General features: G+C 50.8%; 2 protein-coding genes across 2 annotated transcripts in view; one reads left to right on the top strand and one right to left on the bottom strand.

Moving 5' to 3' along the window:
- Window positions 1-19,715, bottom strand: part of SND1 (staphylococcal nuclease and tudor domain containing 1) — a 447,431-nt gene that overhangs the window by 59,052 nt on the left and 368,664 nt on the right. The gene's annotated exons all lie outside the window — the stretch shown is intronic.
- On the top strand, window positions 1,882-6,237 carry LRRC4 (leucine rich repeat containing 4). The gene is made up of 2 exons (XM_070423846.1): window positions 1,882-2,490; window positions 2,667-6,237. Exon 2 carries the CDS (start codon window positions 2,767-2,769, stop codon window positions 4,723-4,725), a length of 1,959 nt encoding a protein of 652 aa, XP_070279947.1. The 5' UTR covers window positions 1,882-2,490; window positions 2,667-2,766; the 3' UTR covers window positions 4,726-6,237.

The following is a 19,715-nucleotide window of genomic DNA, read 5'->3' as shown; positions in this document are numbered from 1 at the left end:
TTGCCAGGACTTTAAGGATCCCTAGCATATATAAGGATGAGGCTCAGGTTACTGGCAGCAAACCATACTGAGATACCATGTAGAGCTGAGAAATGTAGGACTTCCCCATTCTTAAGCCAATAGCCCACGTGCAGGTGATTGACAAGCAAGCTTGCCGAGGTGAGGCGGTGTTGGGGGGAGGGGTCTAGAGCCAGCCCTTGAGAAAAAGCAATGTGAAACCCAAGCCAAATTCTACCAGACTGGCTTCCAATGGCTTAGCCCCACCCTATCTAGGCAAAAGAAAGGGGTTAGCTTTTTTGGGTTGGAAAACGGCTACAATGGTCTGTCTAGTGCCCCAGGGTCTCCTCTCACTGCAACTTGCTGCAGAATTCTCTTCAGGAAGTCCCGGCAAGGAAGAGGCGCTGGGGAAGCTCATGGGGCAGGTTTAGACGCCCCCCTCCTCCCCAATCCTCTAGGGCAGGGAGGGTAAAGGGGCTCACAGGGCTGGGAAGAGTGAGAAGCTGCGGCTCCATGAATGAACTGATTGTGCCCTGGGTTCTGGGAGTTTTCACCTCGATCCTTTCTGCCAGCCTCAGAGCTGTCCCAGGTTGTCATTCCCCGGCTCCCCGCTCTTGGTCTTCCCCTCCACTGTTTGCCTCCCCGCAACCCCTTTCTAACTATCGTTTAGAGCCCCAGTTAAAGCCGAGGAGGGGTGAGGAAATCTGCAAGGGAGGGGCAGGACGGAGACGCCGGGGTGCAGCCGCTCAGGCTGCCGGTCTCCTGCACCCCCACCCCCGCAGCCGCCCCCGCGTCCCCATGGTGCAGCTCCCAACTCTGCGTACGCGGCTGGAGCCGCGCGGCCAGGGGCGTCAGCAGTCGGCGGGGGTGAGGATGACGCGGTCCCGGCGGGAGGCTGACCAAGCAGCAGCCCCACCGCGGGCCGCCGCGCTCCGGGTCCCCGGCCCCTGAGCCCACCTCACCCGGTGCCGGGGGGTGTCCGGTGCCGGTGTGCGGGGCGGGGGCGGGGCGGTCTCTCCCGCAGCAGCCCCGCTCCAGCCTATCAACAGCCACGCGGCGGCTCGGGCTCCCCGCGACCGACCAGACCAAAATAGCTGCGAACGCCCGCGACTCGCGCGCGGCTCACTAGACGCTCACACCGCTCGCCCGGCGCTCTCCTCGTCCAGAGGGGGCGGAGGAAGCGGTCCGGGGAGGGGTGGCGGCGGGGGAGAGCGGGGAGGAAGCAGGGGAGGAAGGAGGGAAGGAGAGAGGGAGGAGGAGGAAGTGGGACGGAGGCTGAGCGGGCTGCGCGGCGGCGCTGGAAGGCGCCGGGTTAACCCCTCGAGGGCGGCGGCGGCGGGGAGGCTGCTCCGACTCCGGAGCGCTGCATCACGCTCATCTTCCCCAGAACAGGATGCGTCAGCAGTACATTCACGTTCCGACTGAAGGACAAAAGGATGAGAGAGCGGTCTGCGCGGCTGCCGCCTGCAACACCGCGAGCCCGGCGCCAGGACACGGTGCGCGCCGAGCGCAGGGGCCCCGCCGCCGCCGCCACTAGCGAGCGGAGAGCATGTCCCCGGGCTTCGGAGCGTTTCCCGCAGCCGCGACCCCCGCTGCTCACGCCGCCGCCGCAGTTCGCGGGCAGCGCAGCTGCTAAAGGCGCCGGGAGTCGCAGCCCCGAACTCGTTCGCTCCGCACGAAGCCAGGGCCGGAGGCGCGCCCGGGGCCCGGCTGCGGCGGGCCGTGACGCGCTGCCCGGCGCTGCGGCCGGTGCCGGACCCGCGCTCGCCCCCGGACTCCCCGAAGGGGCCTGCGGTGCCCCGGCGCCCGCGCCTCTCCAGCCCTCGGACTCGGTCCCCGCGGGGCTGGACGGATGACCGCTCCCCGCGCAGCAGCCGGCGGACGGGAGTCAGCGCCGGCGGTGTCTCTTTAACCCGTGAGAGGCGAGGCGAGAAGGGGGTGTGTGTCTGGGGAGGGCACCGGAGCCGCGACGCCGCCTCTTAACTCTCGCCGCCCCGCGAGCTAACGACTGCACCAGCCGCCGCCGGAGCGGCCGCCCCGGGAGAGCGGGCAGCGCTGCGGCGGAGCGGCCCGAGGCTGGGCGCCCCCTCCTCCCGCCGGGGCTGCCCGGGAGCGGGCGGGGGGCGCCGGAGGCTCACCCGGCGATGAAGCGGCTTCCCCCGTGGCGGGTGCGAGCCGGTGCCAGGGTCCAAGGACAAAGCCGGGAAGCGCGGTGGCGCCGCTCCTCCGGCTGAGGGGGGAGCATGCACCTGCATAGCCCGCCGGGCCTCCGCTCTCCCCGGCGCCTCAACTCCGCGGCTCCGGCGTAGCCGGCTCCGGGATTACTAGAAGCCATTTTGTCTCCCCCTCCCCTCGCCCCCTCCACCCTCCCGCCCCCTCTCCTTCCCCCCTTTGTTAATTACAACTAAGAAGTAAGAATGGGAACGAGGCGGCCGGCTCTCGGGGAGACCGATTAAGGACACCACGCCAGTTCCTCCCTGCCTTCCTTCCGAGGTAGGTGACAGCGGATGACTGGGTGGGGATGGCTGCAGCGGGCGACAAAGTCTCAGTTTGGCGAGGGCTGGCTTTGAGGGGGGCTGGCAGCGGAGGGGCCGCTCTTGAGTTTGGCATGATATTTCTGGCCGATCCGCTCCGTCTCTCTAATCGCCCCTCCCCACCTCCTTCTCCAGATGGAAAGAGGCGCTCCTAGCTCACTTAAGCCGGGGTAGGGCTGGTTCTCCTTTCCGAGCCAAAATCCCAGGCGATGGTGAATTATGAACGTGCCACACCATGAAGCTCTTGTGGCAGGTAACTGTGCACCACACCTGGAATGCCGTCCTGCTCCCGGTCGCCTACCTCACAGCGCAAGTGTGGATTCTGTGTGCAGCCATCGCTGCTGCCGCCTCCGCTGGGCCCCAGAACTGCCCTTCTGTCTGCTCGTGCAGTAACCAGTTCAGCAAGGTGGTGTGCACCCGCAGGGGTCTCTCCGAGGTCCCGCAGGGAATTCCCTCCAACACCCGGTACCTCAACCTCATGGAAAACAATATCCAGATGATCCAGGCCGACACCTTCCGACATCTCCACCACCTGGAGGTCCTGCAGCTGGGCAGGAACTCCATCCGACAGATTGAGGTGGGGGCCTTCAATGGCCTGGCCAGCCTCAACACCCTGGAGCTGTTCGACAACTGGCTGACCGTCATCCCCAGCGGGGCCTTCGAGTACCTGTCCAAGTTGCGGGAGCTCTGGCTGCGAAACAACCCCATAGAAAGCATCCCCTCTTATGCCTTCAACCGTGTGCCCTCCCTCATGCGCCTGGACTTGGGGGAGCTCAAGAAGCTGGAGTACATCTCTGAGGGGGCTTTTGAGGGGCTGTTCAACCTCAAGTACCTGAACTTGGGCATGTGTAACATTAAAGATATGCCCAATCTCACCCCCCTGGTCGGGCTGGAGGAGCTGGAGATGTCAGGGAACCACTTCCCTGCGATCAGGCCTGGCTCCTTCCATGGCCTAAGCTCCCTCAAGAAGCTCTGGGTCATGAACTCACAGGTCAGCTTGATTGAGCGGAATGCTTTTGATGGGCTGGCCTCACTTGTGGAACTCAACTTGGCCCACAATAACCTCTCTTCTCTGCCCCATGACCTCTTCACTCCACTGAGGTATCTGGTGGAGTTGCACCTGCACCACAATCCTTGGAACTGTGATTGTGACATTCTGTGGCTAGCATGGTGGCTTCGGGAGTATATACCCACCAATTCTACCTGCTGTGGCCGCTGTCATGCTCCCTTGCACATGCGAGGCCGCTACCTGGTGGAGGTGGACCAGGCCTCCTTTCAGTGTTCTGCCCCCTTTATCATGGATGCACCTCGGGACCTCAATATCTCCGAGGGTCGGATGGCGGAACTGAAGTGTCGGACTCCCCCTATGTCCTCTGTGAAGTGGTTGCTGCCCAATGGAACAGTGCTTAGCCATGCCTCACGCCACCCCCGGATCTCTGTCCTCAACGATGGCACCTTGAACTTTTCCCACGTGCTACTCTCAGACACGGGGGTGTACACATGCATGGTGACCAATGTGGCAGGCAACTCCAATGCCTCGGCCTACCTCAATGTGAGCACGGCCGAGCTCAACACCTCCAACTATAGCTTCTTCACCACGGTCACCGTGGAGACCACTGAGATATCACCTGAGGATACAACACGTAAATACAAGCTTGTTCCCACCACGTCCACTGGTTACCAGCCGGCATACACCACCTCGACCACGGTGCTCATTCAGACCACCCGTGTGCCCAAGCAGGTGGCAGTGCCCGCGACGGACACCAACGACAAGATGCAGACCAGCCTGGATGAAGTCATGAAGACCACCAAGATCATCATTGGCTGCTTCGTGGCAGTGACTCTGCTAGCTGCCGCCATGTTGATTGTCTTCTATAAACTTCGTAAGCGGCACCAGCAGAGGAGTACAGTCACGGCCGCCCGAACAGTTGAGATTATCCAAGTGGATGAAGACATCCCAGCAGCGGCGTCCTCAGCGGCAACAGCAGCTCCATCCGGTGTATCAGGTGAGGGGGCAGTCGTGCTGCCCACAATTCATGACCATATTAACTACAACACCTACAAACCAGCACATGGGGCCCACTGGACAGAAAACAGCCTGGGGAACTCTCTGCACCCCACAGTCACCACTATCTCTGAACCTTATATAATTCAGACCCATACCAAGGACAAGGTACAGGAAACTCAAATATGACTCCCCTCTCCCCCCAAACTTATAAAATGCAATAGAATGCACACACACAAAAAGACAGCAACTTTTGTACAGAGTGGGGAGAGACTTTTTCTTGTATATGCTTATATATTAAATCTATGGGCTGGTAAAAGAAACAGATTATATTAAAATTTAAAAACAAAAAAATCAAAACAAAACTATTTTCTAACTTGTAAGTTCTATTTAAACAGGGAGTGGGGTTCTTGGGAATGTCGTGGGGGGGTAGAAGCCACAAGTCAACTTGCTATGCTGCCAGAAGGGCTTTCTGGTATAAGGTTGAAAGTGCTAAGCTAAAACAAAGTCAGACATCAACCAACATCCCTAAAGGTAGGGTGTGGGCTGCTGAAGGGTGGGGAGGTAGACTGAGTCTGTCATTTTTTAGAAGATGCTTCAAATGATACAGGAATATCCATTTCTTATAGACACCTTTCTTAAACTGAGAGCTGTCTTTGCAGATTTATCTTATTTAAAAAATACAAAAAGGCACCAAGAATTTGTACTGTGCTAAAATATTGAGAGGCAATACTTTTTTTTTTCTTCAAAGGCCAAGGGGAAGATAGATCTGTAAATGTATTTTAAACAGGAAAACCACACAAATTCAAATGAATCCTTAAAGGGGCTGAGTCTTTATGTCTGTCCATGTGGGTAAGTCTCCTTGGTTTGTGCACTGGGACACACGTGTGCCCTGCCCGATAGAGGCTTCAGAAAGGAGCAGAGAAGGAAGGGAGCTGGCGCAGCTCTCAGTCCAATGCTTCCACACTGCACCAGATTCCTGCAGTTGGGCTTAACCCAATCTGTTCAAGGCAAGTGTCTATTCAGGGTTTCCCATGAGAAGGAGGAGGCCCCTGAAGTGGGTGCGGCAACAGAGGGGGTGGGAAGGGAGAGCAGAAGCAGAGAGAACGTATTCACAGGAGGCCATAAATTAGCATTGTGCCATGTCCACCTGTTGTTCCCAGTATCTGACACATGATTGCAGACAATGATGGCATTTTATGATTTTTGAAAATGGTTTTGTTTTAAGGTGGAGAGGGAGGAGGCTGGGAGTGGGGAGCTTGGGGGAGTGGAAGCTTTTCTCATGCTTGTGATTTGGTGACTATTCTAAATGCTGATTCATTAGGGGTTATTACAGCTGATGTCAACTAGTTGTCGTGATAGGGTGGGGGCAGAACACAAGTAGAGAAGAAAAAGGAGAGAGAACAAGGACACAGGCTCATTTAAAGTAAAATGAAGCCTTTCACAAAAAGATGTGAAATCCACAGGAAAAACAAGTGATACACATGTACACAAAAGTAAGTTCTGCATGGAGTCCTGTTGGATGCAGCACAAGGGGGGGAAGGCTTCCCTCTCCCAGGCTGACCTCAGGAGGAGGTGGGGATAAAGGGTGGGCATGTGTGGGGAAGGCAGAGATCTCTGTTATTCTGGTCCATTTGATGCTGTAATTTCTTTCATTTATTATTTTAGCTTTAAAAAGGAAATAAAGGGTTCGGATTTGAAAGGGGGTGGGGTGGGTGGGGGGGAATGCCAACAACAGAACACTGATTGTAATGTGAGAAAAGTGTATTTTTGTATTTTAATAAATATTGTTCAATTTTTAATTCAATGTTCCCAAAGGGTTAACTTGAGTAAGACCCTGAACCTATAAATTCTTACGAGCATTGACAAGTTATTTCTATTTAAAGAAAAAAAAGGGAAGGGGAGGAGGGGAGAGGTAAGGTGGGAGGAGAAAACAATGTTAACATTTTTTAAAGTATGGGAGAATGCTAAAGCTGTCAACAACCTTTCCTTAGCTTAAATAAAAGCGCCCCAATTCTAGTGCACCTTCCATGAGCTAAGTGTGTTAGTCCCTGGCTTTGTCGGGGGTAGAACCCCATTCTTCATGCCCTGGGAAGGCAGGGGAAATGGGTCAGCTCCAGCTGTTGGGACCCGGCCAAAAGGTAAACGCCACCTCAGCAGAAGCTGCTCAGGCAGCACCAGTTCGACCCTGGGGACCCCGGGGGACCCGGATTGAAGAGGTCTGCAATGATGTTGTTTGGCTTGAATTTCCCACAGGCAGCGTTGCTTTGGTTCTGGGCATTAAATAGTCAAACATGTATTGTGGTGGTGGGTGTCTGTCTCCTGATGCTTACCGAGGAATGACGTCCAGGGAGGCTGCGTGAGCCGGGACCCTGCGTCTCTTCAGCGCTAGTATTTATACTAATGCAGGGAATCGGGACTGAGTGGGTGTGATATCTCTGGCACAGAACAGGGAGAGAGGCAGGCAGCACTTTGCAGCAGTTGGCTTAGAAATGCCTAAGAAAGGGCCAATTCTTAATCCTCTTGGGTGTATAGACACCATTTCTGGGAATCAGGTTTTGTGGAAGCATATATGGCTGGGCACACAGAAACTGCCACTCACATTTCTAGGCTCCCCACCTCCAATAAGGAGAGAAAACTGCGGCAGAGTAAAAGGCGGGACCTGGCTAGGCCCAGGTGAAAAAGCAAGAAATGGCCCCCTTGTGCCACAAAGCACAACTAGGCTGTTTAGAACAGTTTCAGAGGCAATTGTGGAAGTTGCTGCTTCAGGAATTTCCTAACACCCCTCCTTTTTGACAGCTATTTGGGTGGTCAGGGAATTACAGTATCTCTGGAATAACAAAGGGTCTGTGGCCCAACAAAGGTCTGCTTGGAGAGGTAAGAAAATGGGCCTGAAACATTCCTGGGGAAGAGCGCTAAGAACAAATGCATTTGTCGTGGGGGTGGAGCAAATGTAGGACTTGAAATCTGAGGAAGAAGTGCTTTTCAGAAAAAACTCAAAGGAGTTGGGGGGGGGGGGGGGGGGGCGCTAAGCTTATGGTTCCTGGAAGGCGGTAGGCAGTTCCTTTCCTCACTGGGCCTACTCCTCGACCTAAGCACCACTTCAGCTTTTAGAGCAGCAGGTACTTGGGACAACTCTTCAGAGCAGTCCCACAAGCACTGAAAGAGCAGCTGTGTTAGCGACTCATCCGAGAGCTTGGTCCAACTGTAGTGTTTGTTACCTGAGAATGGAACATGGGTTGGTAGCTCTTCAGGGGCTAAGTTTTAGCAACATGTTAGAAGAAAAGACTCTACTGCTGATGATAAGCTGTTAGAGAATATTCATTATAGATTTTTCTAAAGGCCATGAGAAATCATTTTGTCTAATCCCTTCACATGTTACAGTCAAGGAAACCAAACCCCAGAGAAACTGAAAGATATATCCAAGGTCACAGTGCTAGTTAGTGGAAGAGGTGGGACTGAAACCCAGCTCTTTTGACTCCCAAGCCAAAATGTGCTCTCACTTGGGCCCTTACTGGCTAGCAAGAACACATTTCTTTCCTGTCCAATATGCAGTGAAAATGGGACCTTCTTACAGATACCTCTGTGTTCTCCTTCCTCTTAGAGCTGCTCGATCTCTTTCAGAACTGGCTCTACTGTCCTCAAGGCCTGACCAGAATTCTGACCACAGGGGCCTGACAGCTGGCCCAAGACAACTCTGTGCTCACTAAGGAGCTAGATTCTCAGAACTGCATGAAACAGCTTCCTGATTCTCAGGTTCAGGGGCAAACAGAAATTACAGGAGCCCACAGAGGGTAGCCGCTGCCAGGGAAAGAGTGAAGTAGATAAGGTGGTGTGTTCACAGTGGAAAAGGTGGCTTGGCCTTCTCCCTGCCCTGGAACTTTGCAGAGTAGAGGACTGACAGAGGTTTTAAAGCACCCATCAGGTTAAGATCTCCATAGGGGAGTGGTTTCCATTTGGCTCGGCAATCAGACTCTTGGCAGGCTCCTTAACTCCTCTCCTCCATTGTATCCACCCCAGCCCTAGCTCTTTAAATGCCATGCTGTGTTGCTACTCCCATCATCTGCTCCAGGGCCTTTTCTTCAGTGTAATGCTGCATCCTATTTTCAGTGAAGGTAGAGTAGATAGGCTAGTTTCTAAGGCCTAGAGATATTAGCTTTATCATGGCTGTTTAACATGTACTGAGGTTAGCAACTTCCTGGGTACTAGGTGGAACAACATAACAAAGAGGTCCAGAGTCCATGGCCATCAGTAGTAGAGCTCTGGCTTCCTTCAGTGGAGATGGAATAGACTGGGAGAGGGCTGAGTGGGCCACTACCTCAGGGGGCCGGAGTGCATAATTAATGCTTCCGCATTTTGTTGCAGCAATGCAGCAGGGACTTAAAATTAGAGAATAGGAAAGAGAAAAGGGGGGGGGGGGGGAGAGGAAGAAAGGAGAGAGGGAGGGAGGGAGGGAGAGAGAGAGAGAGAGAGAGAGAGAGAGAGAGAATATATAGCCAAACATATGTCTGATTTTATCTCCTCTGCTAGCACTCAGTGCTCTATGCCATCAGCTAATACAGGCACTGTTCATGCCATTTCTAAACCCTGCCTCAGCTAAACTGTAAGGCAGCCTTTGTCTCAAAGCACCTCTCTCGGTCTCCATCCATTCAGAAAGTACCCTTCCCCTCAGAGGGAAGAATGGTTTGGGCAGTAGATTAAGGTTGTTTTGTCTTTTCTTTAAATTAAAATGAAGTAAACTGCTTCTTGGAGTAGGGATAAAGGCTCCAGGAACAGATCAGTGGAACATACATATCTGCAAAGCAATATAGCAGAGCACTTTTAAGTATAGACCTGGAGCCAGTCTTCCTGGGTTGAATCCTAGCTCTATCACTTAACTAGATGTGTGACTTTGGACAAATACTGTTTCTTCATCTGTAAAATGGACATAATGTTAGAATTTATCTTACTACTTCATAGGCTACTGTGAAAATTGAAATTATAGATATAAAATCACACTTATTACAGTGCCTGACATCACGTAGTAATGCTATATAATTGGTAGTTATTTCATGATATATTTAAGGGGATAGGCCAACTGCCTAGCCCTCATCACCACGTTTATTCCTGAATCCCATCCACGCCTAAAGGGAGAGAAAAGGCCTACTGAGCTATTCCAGAGAGGAGAGGTGATTATCCAGTGGTCAGGGACAGCAGGATTGCACCATCTATGAGCCTGAGCACTGTGGGAAAGCTAGGTTGTACTTTTCTTCCTAGAAGACACTGCCCTGTGCTCTGTTCCCTAATCCAGCTCTATAGTGGCCTGAGGCATTGTGTCTAGGAATAGATTATCTTTCCTTGTGGTGAGCAGGAAGAAAGGAAAGATGCTGTTGGTGCACAAGCTGAAGGGCTGGGATAGTACACATCTACCAAAGAAGCCTTGGTCCCTTACTAAGAGGGTAAGCTTTCTGGAGTATTCTCCACCTACCCGTTTCTCTGCCAGGGTGTCTTACCAAGGGTAGGGGTGGGGAGGGCAGAGGCACCAGGAAGCAGAAGAGAAAAGGGCTGTTGGGGCTTTAAAGCAGTATTGGAAAGCTTGGAGAAAAGAAAGGCAGGAAAAAAATCACCATCATTGAGCAAATGAGAGCAGAATGGAGCTATATGGCAGATACACAGGCTAAGGGTCTGCAATGCAGTTAAAGAGGAACGCCAGGGAGATTCTTCTACCCTATCAAGAAAGAGGCTGGCTGGACCCTGGATGGGGGAGGACTACTAGTGTGAAATTCATGGCATGGAACAGAGAAGAAAAGCAGGGAGGATCAACTTTCCAAGAGAAGCCTGAGAAAGAATGCATCTTTATTTCCTAATGAAGGCAGAATTAGCTTTTAGGATGATCACAGGTGTTATTTTCTGGTCCACGCCAGCTTTGCTATCAGTATTTGGGCCATATCACCTACCCACAACAGTCCTGTTCCTGAAACTGGAGGCTGTCCACTGTTTGGGGGAAGCAACCGGCCCTCAGGGCCATAATCTAACCCTGATGGGTTTATTCAGGGCTCCTGTGAACACTCCCTCATTACTATTAAGGCATAGCCAAGAAGGGTGAGGAGAGGGTGCAACTCCCTGTTTTATCTACAAAGAGAGTATTATTCCAGAGGGAGGGCGTTATATAAATCATGTTTTTCCATAAAAAATAATGATGACTGGGAGTTCAGTGTACATGGATCTGGCAGTGAGTCAGAGATTAGACCTAGGCCCGCAGGGGAAGCTCTCTGGTCAGTGTCAGCATTTGAAAGGATGGCATTGTCTTCTCTAGCTTACCCCATCAAGAAGATTTTGAACCTACAGCAGGGAAGCATTGAGATGAGAGGCTACTCTAATGCCAGGTGTGGAGACTATGTGGACCAAAGTAGTACTTGGCCTTTCAAGTCCATACAATCTGCACCTAGGAAAAATTCTGGAGCAATCACTAAAGTTTAGGTTAATTGCTAAATAGCAAAGGAAGAGTCCTTGATCCACTTGTTTCTTTCTTACTCACCCACCTTCTTATACCCCCACTAATAGAAAGCATACTCTAATTAATTCCCATATCAGTCCCTGGCCCCCACTTAAGTCCAATCGTCTGCCATGAGAGGACCTAGGCTATCCAGCAAGAGTACTCCATTCTAGAAGACTGATGGCTCTTTACGCCAACAGTTCTCATGCTATTTCCTCTTCCAAGGCAAGTCCTTAATCTATAGTCTCTAACAGTTCCTTTAAGGTCTCAACCCTGATTTCCCCGAGTCTGTGCTGGTGTTGATTTATTCACTAGATAAGTCACTCTGCCTGCTCAATGAGTCAGCAAGGATGACTGAGAAGATAAATCACACACTAACTGTTTCCTGTGCAAAGTTTGGTTTCCTGGCCTCAGGCTACTTCTTCCTAATCTTCAAGGCCCTGGCTTCTCCCCTTTACCTACCCACTCATCCAGGCTCATTAAAACCACTGAGACAGCTTCTCCCACTCGGATTGCACCCTGTAGGGGAACTGAATGAGTTACTGGCAGCTCTCTGCAGAGGCAGTTCCCTGGATAGTGCAGCCATGTTTGTAGGCATGCTCAGCACTTCCCTCACAATAGGCCCAGCACAGTCCCAAAAATGAGGCTGAGGCCTCGGACACTAACAAGCCTGTTCCTGCGACCCACCGCTGCAGTGGTTACAGGTTATAATCTATTACCATTGCAAGAAGACTTAATTTCTGGACTTAAAGGAAGTCGGATAATACTTTATCCTATTAATGTCTGCCTGTGTGAATTGACAATGGCTTCCTCCAGACATGACAGCATATTCTTCCAATTCATCTCTTTAAGGGGATGAATTGGGAAAGTCTGGAATAAGAAAGGAGGGAGTGCCAAGAAAGAGACTGCTGAGGGACCAGGGAAAGGGAAGACAACTTTTAAATTAGAAATGGGGAGAGGAGAGTTGGGGGGATATGGCCAGACTGAGATATCTGAAAGCATGTTTGCATTTCATTTTGTTGCTCTTGTAAGGGAAGTAATTGCAATTACTGGGTATGCTGTATCTATGTGTGTGAGAGAAAAGGTCCTGAATACACAGAAATATGAACACAAGAAGAATAAGTAATTGGCCTATTCCATGTTCTTGTTTCAGCCACTGTGCCTACAGGGTAGCTTTCCCTTTCTTTAATCCCTCTTCCACATTCCTGTTTTAAGTCCGCAGCTGCTCTCCCAGTGGTATCATGTCAGCTGAGGGCATCTTCACATCATGGGTGTGTTACCCAGGCTGGTCGACCTTGGGACAGCAATGGACACCAAGGAAAGATGATGTTTTATGACATCTAACTTCAGAGATATGGAGACGGTGAAGGGAGCTTCCAAGTTAGTTCAGAAAATTTAGGTGAACCTCCTCATTTTATTTATGAGGAAAAGGAAGCCCAGGGAGATGTGACGTTCCCAGTGTCACATCGCTGGTGACGCAGAGAACAGTCCCTGGTCTCTGAGTTATCAACCCAGCACTATTACCAGCAGGTCCCACCATGATCTACAACTCCAGGGGGTGCCATTTACAGAAACTACAAAGTGATTAGTGCCCCCTGGAGTTTGCAATTTGGTGCAATCCCGTCCAGTTTGCTTCCAGAGAGAGGAAGAGAAGGGGAAGTCCTTCTATGCCAGCATTTTATCTGTGTTTAATGCTCTGAGACAGTTGGTGCGCACTCATGACTTTATTCAGACAGCTAGAACTGAGGAAGCAGGCAACGTTTTCCTTCTATTCTATCACAAGTGTTCTAGAGCATGGGAGCTCTTATGGCATCCCAAAACAGCTTATAAATTAAAAGGAGCATTTGTTGCTTACACTGCCTTTCCCTTCCCTACAAGAGCGAAGAGCTGTAAGGTAAAGATCATGAATCGCACGGTCCGTGTGGCTCAGTGGATTGAGCGTTGTCCTATGAGCCAAGAGGTCCTGGGCTCGATTTCTGGTCAGGACACATGACAGGGTTGAGGGCTCAATCCCTAGTAGGGGGTGTGCAGGAGACAGCCAATCTCATCAATGTTTCTATCTCTCTATCCCTCTCCCTTCCTCTCTCTCTAACATCAATTAAAACAAAAAAAAAACATTTAAAAAACACAAAGAACATGGCCCTAGCTGGTTTGGCTCAGTGGATAGAGCATAGGCCTGCAGACTGAAGGGTCCCAGGTTCGATTCCAGTCAGGGCATGGACCTTGGTTGCAGGCTTCTCCCTGGCCCTGGCCCTGGTCAGGGCTCATGCAGGAGGCAACCAGTTGATGTGTTTCTATGACACTGATATTTCTGTCTTTTCCTCTTTCTTCCACTTTCTAAAAATCAATAGAAAAATATCCTTGAGTGAGGATTAAAAAAAATAATAGGCCTAGTTGGTTTGGCTCAGTGGATAGAGCCTCGGCCTGTGGACTGGAGGATCCCAGGTTCGATTCTAGTCAAGGGCACATGCCCCAGTTGTGGGCTTGACCCTCCCCCCGCCAGTAGGGGGTGTGCAGAAGGCAGCCAATCAATGATTTTCTCACATCATTTATGTTTCTCTCTCTCCCTCTCTCTTCCTCTCTGACATCAATAAGAATATATATATTTTTAAAAAAGAACATGTATCCCTGCGTGGGGAAGGCTTGCAGAAGCTAAATCATGTCAGAGGTCCATTCAAGGTCAAGAGGACCGCTGGAGAAGCAGAGAAGCCAGGAGTCCTGCTTCCAGAACTCCCTTGCCTTCCCTGGTACTAGGAAGCTCTGAGGGCCCGAGCTTCAGAGGCCTGTTCTGAAATAGGGGTCTAAGAAGCTAGTGAACATTTCAACAGACTCTTGGGAAACAAAGTGGCCCTGGCTATAATTTTATCAGGCACATTCAATTAGAATCTGTCCTGTCATCTTCACAATGGTTGCAAGAGAAGTCCCAACAGAAACATTTTAAAAGAACAGCTTCATTCAACCAAGGATCTCTTTTAACCAAGTCAATTTAGCAGAAATTTGCCATCTTGGATTGGTGGAGTCACATCTCTTTTCCACTTCAAAGCCAGGAAGAGAAGGGAGGTGGGGAATGCAGAGGAATAAAGAGGAGGGCGGGGGGGTTCAAGTAAATGAGTTTCCATCTATTAAGGAGCGGTAATTTCTGCTAGCGCCCCTAGAGACCAGTCCCCTCCAATAATGGTCTGACTCTAATGATTCCCACTCCTAAGCAACAGCCTGTGTTCTGCTGGTGCTGATACAAGCTGTGCCAGAGAAATTCCCTTTATCTCGGAGGTGCTGCTATCATTACGCAGGAGAGATTAGCCGGCCAGGAGGATGTGCTTTTGGTGGGGAGAGAGCTAACCAAAGAGAATGCTCTTCCCCAGCAAGCATGGTACTGCTGACCTAGGACAGAAAAGGCTGAGAGACAGGTGAGAGGTAAGTGATAAGAAGACAGGGCAGACATTCTGGACAAGAGGGAGAAGACAAGAGAAAGTAAAAGTTAGGTGCCTCCTGAGGAGTGGCTGAACTCAATGCAAGACAAGCGCTGGCTGGCTGGGAGGCAAGCAGAGGTCTGTGGGGCGTGGAGTATGGGTATGGATTGAGCACAGGCATAATGGACAACAATTGATGAGCATTTGTGATATAAAACATGGTAATAAGTCCTCTGGAAGAGTAGGGGAAATCAATTTCAAGTCCCTAAATAACTATCATTTTCAGGGCAGAAGTAACGCTGAAATTGGGGTGATAACTGTTACTGAGGCTGTGGTATCCGTTGAGGGGTGCGGTCCTCTCATTCTGCCTCTCTCTTCGACACACTGAAATCAGTGGGGAGAGCTAATACTGTGGCTCTAGCTTTTGCCGAGGCTTTGCTGAGGCTGCTGCAAAATAAGGGGTGGGGAGTCCCTGTGATGGAGACGGGCTGCTTCCAGAGGCTGCCTTGCCAGATGTGCCAGCAGTCATCCTGGCCAGAGAGCCTGCAGTGCAGACAGATGCCCTGGGCCATATTCAGGATGGCGAGACCCTTTACGGTACTGTGGCTCAGCTCTGGGGCAGTGCAGAGCGGCAGGGTAATGTTCCTTAGCCAGATTCATTTCCCCCCAAACATCTTCAAATATGTGGGCCACGGAGGGAGGCAAATTTAATTAAATTACTGTGTTGTCGGCCGCCCTTTCTGGGCAAGGGCTAAAAATGGGCTCATGCTGACATGCAGACCCGTCTGTGTACACAGAGCATGCGTTTCTTTGTGTTTGGCTGTCAGCTGGATGGGGTTGGCAGTGTCCAGTGCTGGACCCGGTGAGCTGGCCCCTTTGTCGCAGCAAGACCGAATCAACAAGAATCCAACCCAGGCCCCATGTGGCTCTGATGACCTTTTCCTTTCTACCTGAAAGAGGACTGAGTGGCACTCCCGCTTCCTACATGAGTTTGTTTCTCCTCAAATGCCTCTCTTGCTGACACCCAGGACTTTCCCGGAAGGCGGTGCCCTGTGCTGAGCCAGGAAGGAGGAGTGAAGCTGGTGAGGTGTGATTCAGAACAGTGCAAGGGCAGGCTTTGTTTAGCTTGGCGGGAGATGGAGGGGTCTCCCTGGTGATTCTCTAGAGTGCTGCTTCAGTAGTTCCCCACTGGCGACTCTATGCTGTAGGTGCCAGAGTAAAGCAGCAAAGCTTTCTTTCCTCCGACCCTGCACAAAGGCCACTGGACTCGGAGCCTAACCGTCACACGGAGGCAGGGATGTTCGATGACAACTAGCACCACTTAGCATGTGGAAATCAACAACCACAACGAGCACTGGCTGTGCTGTTCCTGGGCTCCCACAAGGTCATTCCCTTCCAATCTGGCAGTTCAGGCCTCACTGCTCCAGTTTCAAAAATACGACCAGGGTAAAGATTTTGGAACCCCCTGTCCCACCCACCAAGGAGAACTGCTGCTCTAACTGTAAGGAACAGGCCGAGGTGGAATCAGGTGTGTGGCGTAGGAGACACGGAGGGGCCCTGTGGTGAGCTTTTCCATTTGGAACCGAGACCCAGGAAGAGTCAGGTGGGGAATCTTTTCCCCCGCTGGTCTCCAGAGACCTCTCTCACGTCTAAAGCTTCGGTGAATGTAAAAGAAGTAGCCCTGTGCTGGGCGGTGAGAAGTACTTATGCAGCCTGGCACCAGCAGACACCCAGATGATGGAGCAGCACAGGCAGCTCTGGTAGCGTGGCAGCCTCTATCGGTCTCCAAAGCAGGTTTACAGGCAGGGCCGCAGTGAAGATAGAAGGCAGAACACAGGGGCTATACCTCCCTACCCCAGGCCAACCCTCTGAACTGCTCTGTGATGAGGGGCACGGCAGATGGGGAAGGCAGTAGCCTCCCTGGCACTCGGTGTCCTCTTGACACTGCTCTGAGCAGCTCCAGGGCCATTCTCTTTCTTAACGGGGGGTGGGGTAGTGTATCTGCTACAAGGTATTGCTAAGGCTTTTGGCTATAAATCTGACGTTTACTTTAAGAGTTAAGACAAGTACTGTCATTTCAGGTCCCTGGGACCCAACTCAGAACTGGACTGTGCCTGTGGTCACTCTCAGTCCAGCAGTTCTAAGTGACTGGAATCTGTGGATCAAAAACAAGAGCAGGCAGGTCACTAAAATGTGGTCAGACAGGAGGAGGAGAGAATGGATTCAATAGTGACTTTCCTGTGGTTAAAATTGTAGCAAGAAAAGAAAGCAACATATAACGCTAGACAAACCCAGGAGGGAAGGACCAGTCAGGAAAAACACGAAATTGACCAGTTTGGTGATATCTGTCATGTGGCTTGAGAGAAACAAAAAGGTTCCTGGGTACTTCACTATGGTAAAGAACCTCCCTTCCTCACTTAGCAAATCAGATAGGAAAGAGTAGACCCTACCCTAGGCTGTAGGTACCATGATGTTTGGAGTGGAAGGTCCCTAATTCCATTCATCCATTGGCCTCATGCTCACCAAGTAACTGGCTTCAAATTGTAGGGATAGAAGCAGACACCTTTTCTGGTAGCCTCTGTTTTCTTTCCTCAGTATATTATTGGTCCTTGGGTGGCAGTTAAGATATTTTGTCATTGTCCAGGATTAAAAATATTCTTATTCAGAAGAAAACAGCTCAAATTGGAGAGAGAGAGAGAGAAAGAGAGAGAAAGAGAGAGAGAGAGAGAGAGAGAGAGAGAGAGAGAGAGAGATAATGTACCTCAGTTCTGCGATCTGCCTATGAGAAGGGCTGGCTTTGGAGGCTATGTTCCTCCCTGCTTAAGCAGCCTAAAACTGCTTTCTCCAGTGCAGAAGAAAGCCTTGAAATAACGCGTGTAACAGCTAACTAAGACTCAGGGTGCATCATCTGAATATGGGCTGTACCAATGGCATTCCAAGAGCTGCTAGGTAGGGTCCCTTAGATTTACAGAAGACCTGCCCCCATGAGCCTACCCCGAACAGGTGGTTGAAGGAGACTGCTACATGGCTGTGGACTCGCTCAGGCAGGGTCTGATAGCTGGGACACCTTGACTCCCGTGCCTTCTCTGCAGCTCAGCAGCAAGCTGGCAAGGGCAAAGGCAGAGTGAAGCCCTGTGGCTGCTGTGCCATATCTTTCTTGTATACAAGGTCACGCACGACCCCTCTCACATTTGTTATCCGGCACTTCATTTCTCTTAGCTAGGGACAAGGAGAAGGGAAACTAATTGATTACAATGGTGTATTACAGGGCACTACCTTTCAGTCCCTTGAATGGGACTGAGAGCCTAAAGAGCAGTAGTTTGAGAAGTTGCCAAGTCTGCATTAAAGGGAGGAAAGGATAGGTAAGAGGGAAAGGTGATTTCTGACACCTACTCTTGCCTCTGATTCTTTCTCAGCTCACCCTAATTCCAAGCAACACTTAGGAAGCAGAGTGGGTGGAACTAAGGCTATTTGCAAAAACAGATTAGCTCTGATGCAGGCTGGAAAGTGTTTTCTGCACAATGTGAACTTAGACCTGCTGTATCCTTGTCTTATGTGGTTCCGATAAAAATTTTTTTATCACATCATTTAGGCTAATATGCCAGAGTATAAACAAAGAGTAGTCTTCGTATTAGCCCCAGCTTCACCTATGGCAAGGCTTGGCCCAGCCCCTTCATCTCTGGGAAAGCAGGGCAGGAGAGGGATGGGAGTGGCAGATGTCGCTGGATATGGCTGCGGCCATCTGCACTACTGTGAATCAAGGTTGGCTCAGACAGAAGGCGCGAGGGAGGAGGTGCAGCTGCTGATGGCTCAGACAGCTTGGACCTGTCCAGGCAAACAAGCCGCTCAAGTGCAAGAACAGCCAGCCAAGTAGGCAGAGCACGAATAAGGACTTAAAGCTTGAAATATCTGACAAGATATGCAGGGAGGGTAGGAAGCTGTCTGGGATTTCAGCTGGTATCTGGCCTTGCCTCTAACTGATAAGGCAGACTCTGCTACCGAAGGGTGGGGGGTATGATGTTTGGGAGCTGATGGACTGTACCCAGGTGAGATTCCTTGAAGTAGAATTTTTTAAAAATCTTCATCTTGCCAGGCCAGTGTGGCTAAGAGGCCAGTTCAATTCCTGGTCAGGGCACATGCCTGGGTTGCGGGCTCAATCCCCAGTAGGGGGTGTGCAGGAGGTAGCCGATCAATGATGTTTCTACCTTTCTACTCCTCTCTCCTCCTCCTCTCTCTAAAATATCAATAAAGACATTTAAGAAAATCTTCATCTTAAACTGCAAACACAGTTCTGGACTGTTCTCCCTCACTAATGTCTTCCAAAACAAAATTCAACCACTGTCCACCAATACCTATCTCCTCTCCTGTCACTTGCCCCAGGTTAAGAAGCTGGGGACTCGTCCTGGGTGGTTTGGCTCAGTGGATAGAAGGGTTCCAGGTTCGATTCCAGTCATGGGCATTTACCTTGGTTGTAGGTTCAATCCCTGGCCCTGATTGGGGTGCGTGTGGGGGGCAACCAATCGATGCGTCTCAGATCGATGTTTATCCCTCCTATTCTCTCCAAACAAAAAATCAATGGAAAAATATCCTCAGGTGAGGATTTAAAAAAAAGCAGCAGTGGGGTGTGTGTGTGTGTGTGTGTGTGTGTGTGTGCAGACTGCACCATCAATCGCATAGTCTGGGAGTTGTGTCTAAGAACTGGCTAAGGGAGGTGCCACAGGGATGCTCAGAAGAGGCAAACAAACACATGCTCTCTTCTATTACCTTCCCTGAGGGGGAGGGGTGAGGTATGGGATGTTCAAGTGCTATCACAGTTCCTTCCAGGGAAGGCTCTTTGAGACAGTAGTCCTCAGTCCCAAGTACCAGCAGTGAGGAAGCTGTTAAAAAATACCAATGTTCAGACTCTAGATCAGCGATTTTCAACCGGTGTGCCGAAAGGGTTTTTAAAACATGCAGTACCTACTATTTGGTCAGGGACACTGACCTCTTTTCCTTTAGATTGTCAAATACAAAAAACGACAACAGCCAGCACAACAATAGCCGTCCCGTGTAAATGAATCTAAATTACACCTTTTTTTGTTAGATTGGCAAAAAATATTTCTTGGTGTGCCACAGAATTTAGTAATTAGTATATGTGTGCCATGAAATAAAAAAGGTTTAAAACTGCTGCTCTAGATCAAATTTAGTGGAATACTGCAGGGGGAGGAGGCAGGCAGGACTGCGATATTTAAAAAATATATCCAGGTGATTTCAGGGCACCCAGGAAGACAGTCTCTGCTCTGGAGTTTGTAAGA

Source organism: Myotis yumanensis, unplaced genomic scaffold, assembly GCF_028538775.1.
Source record: "Myotis yumanensis isolate MYYU_CA2020_CCGP unplaced genomic scaffold, mMyoYum1.0.hap1 SCAF_9, whole genome shotgun sequence".
NCBI classification, from domain to species: Eukaryota; Metazoa; Chordata; class Mammalia; order Chiroptera; family Vespertilionidae; genus Myotis; species Myotis yumanensis.
Note: the sequence above shows the minus strand (reverse complement) of the source record. Positions and strands in the feature narration are given on the sequence as shown.

What these genes read in the sequence shown, in the direction of transcription:
- LRRC4 (XM_070423846.1), top strand. Translation starts at nt 2,767, where the DNA reads ATGAAGCTCTTGTGGCAGGTAACTGTGCACCACACCTGGAATGCCGTC.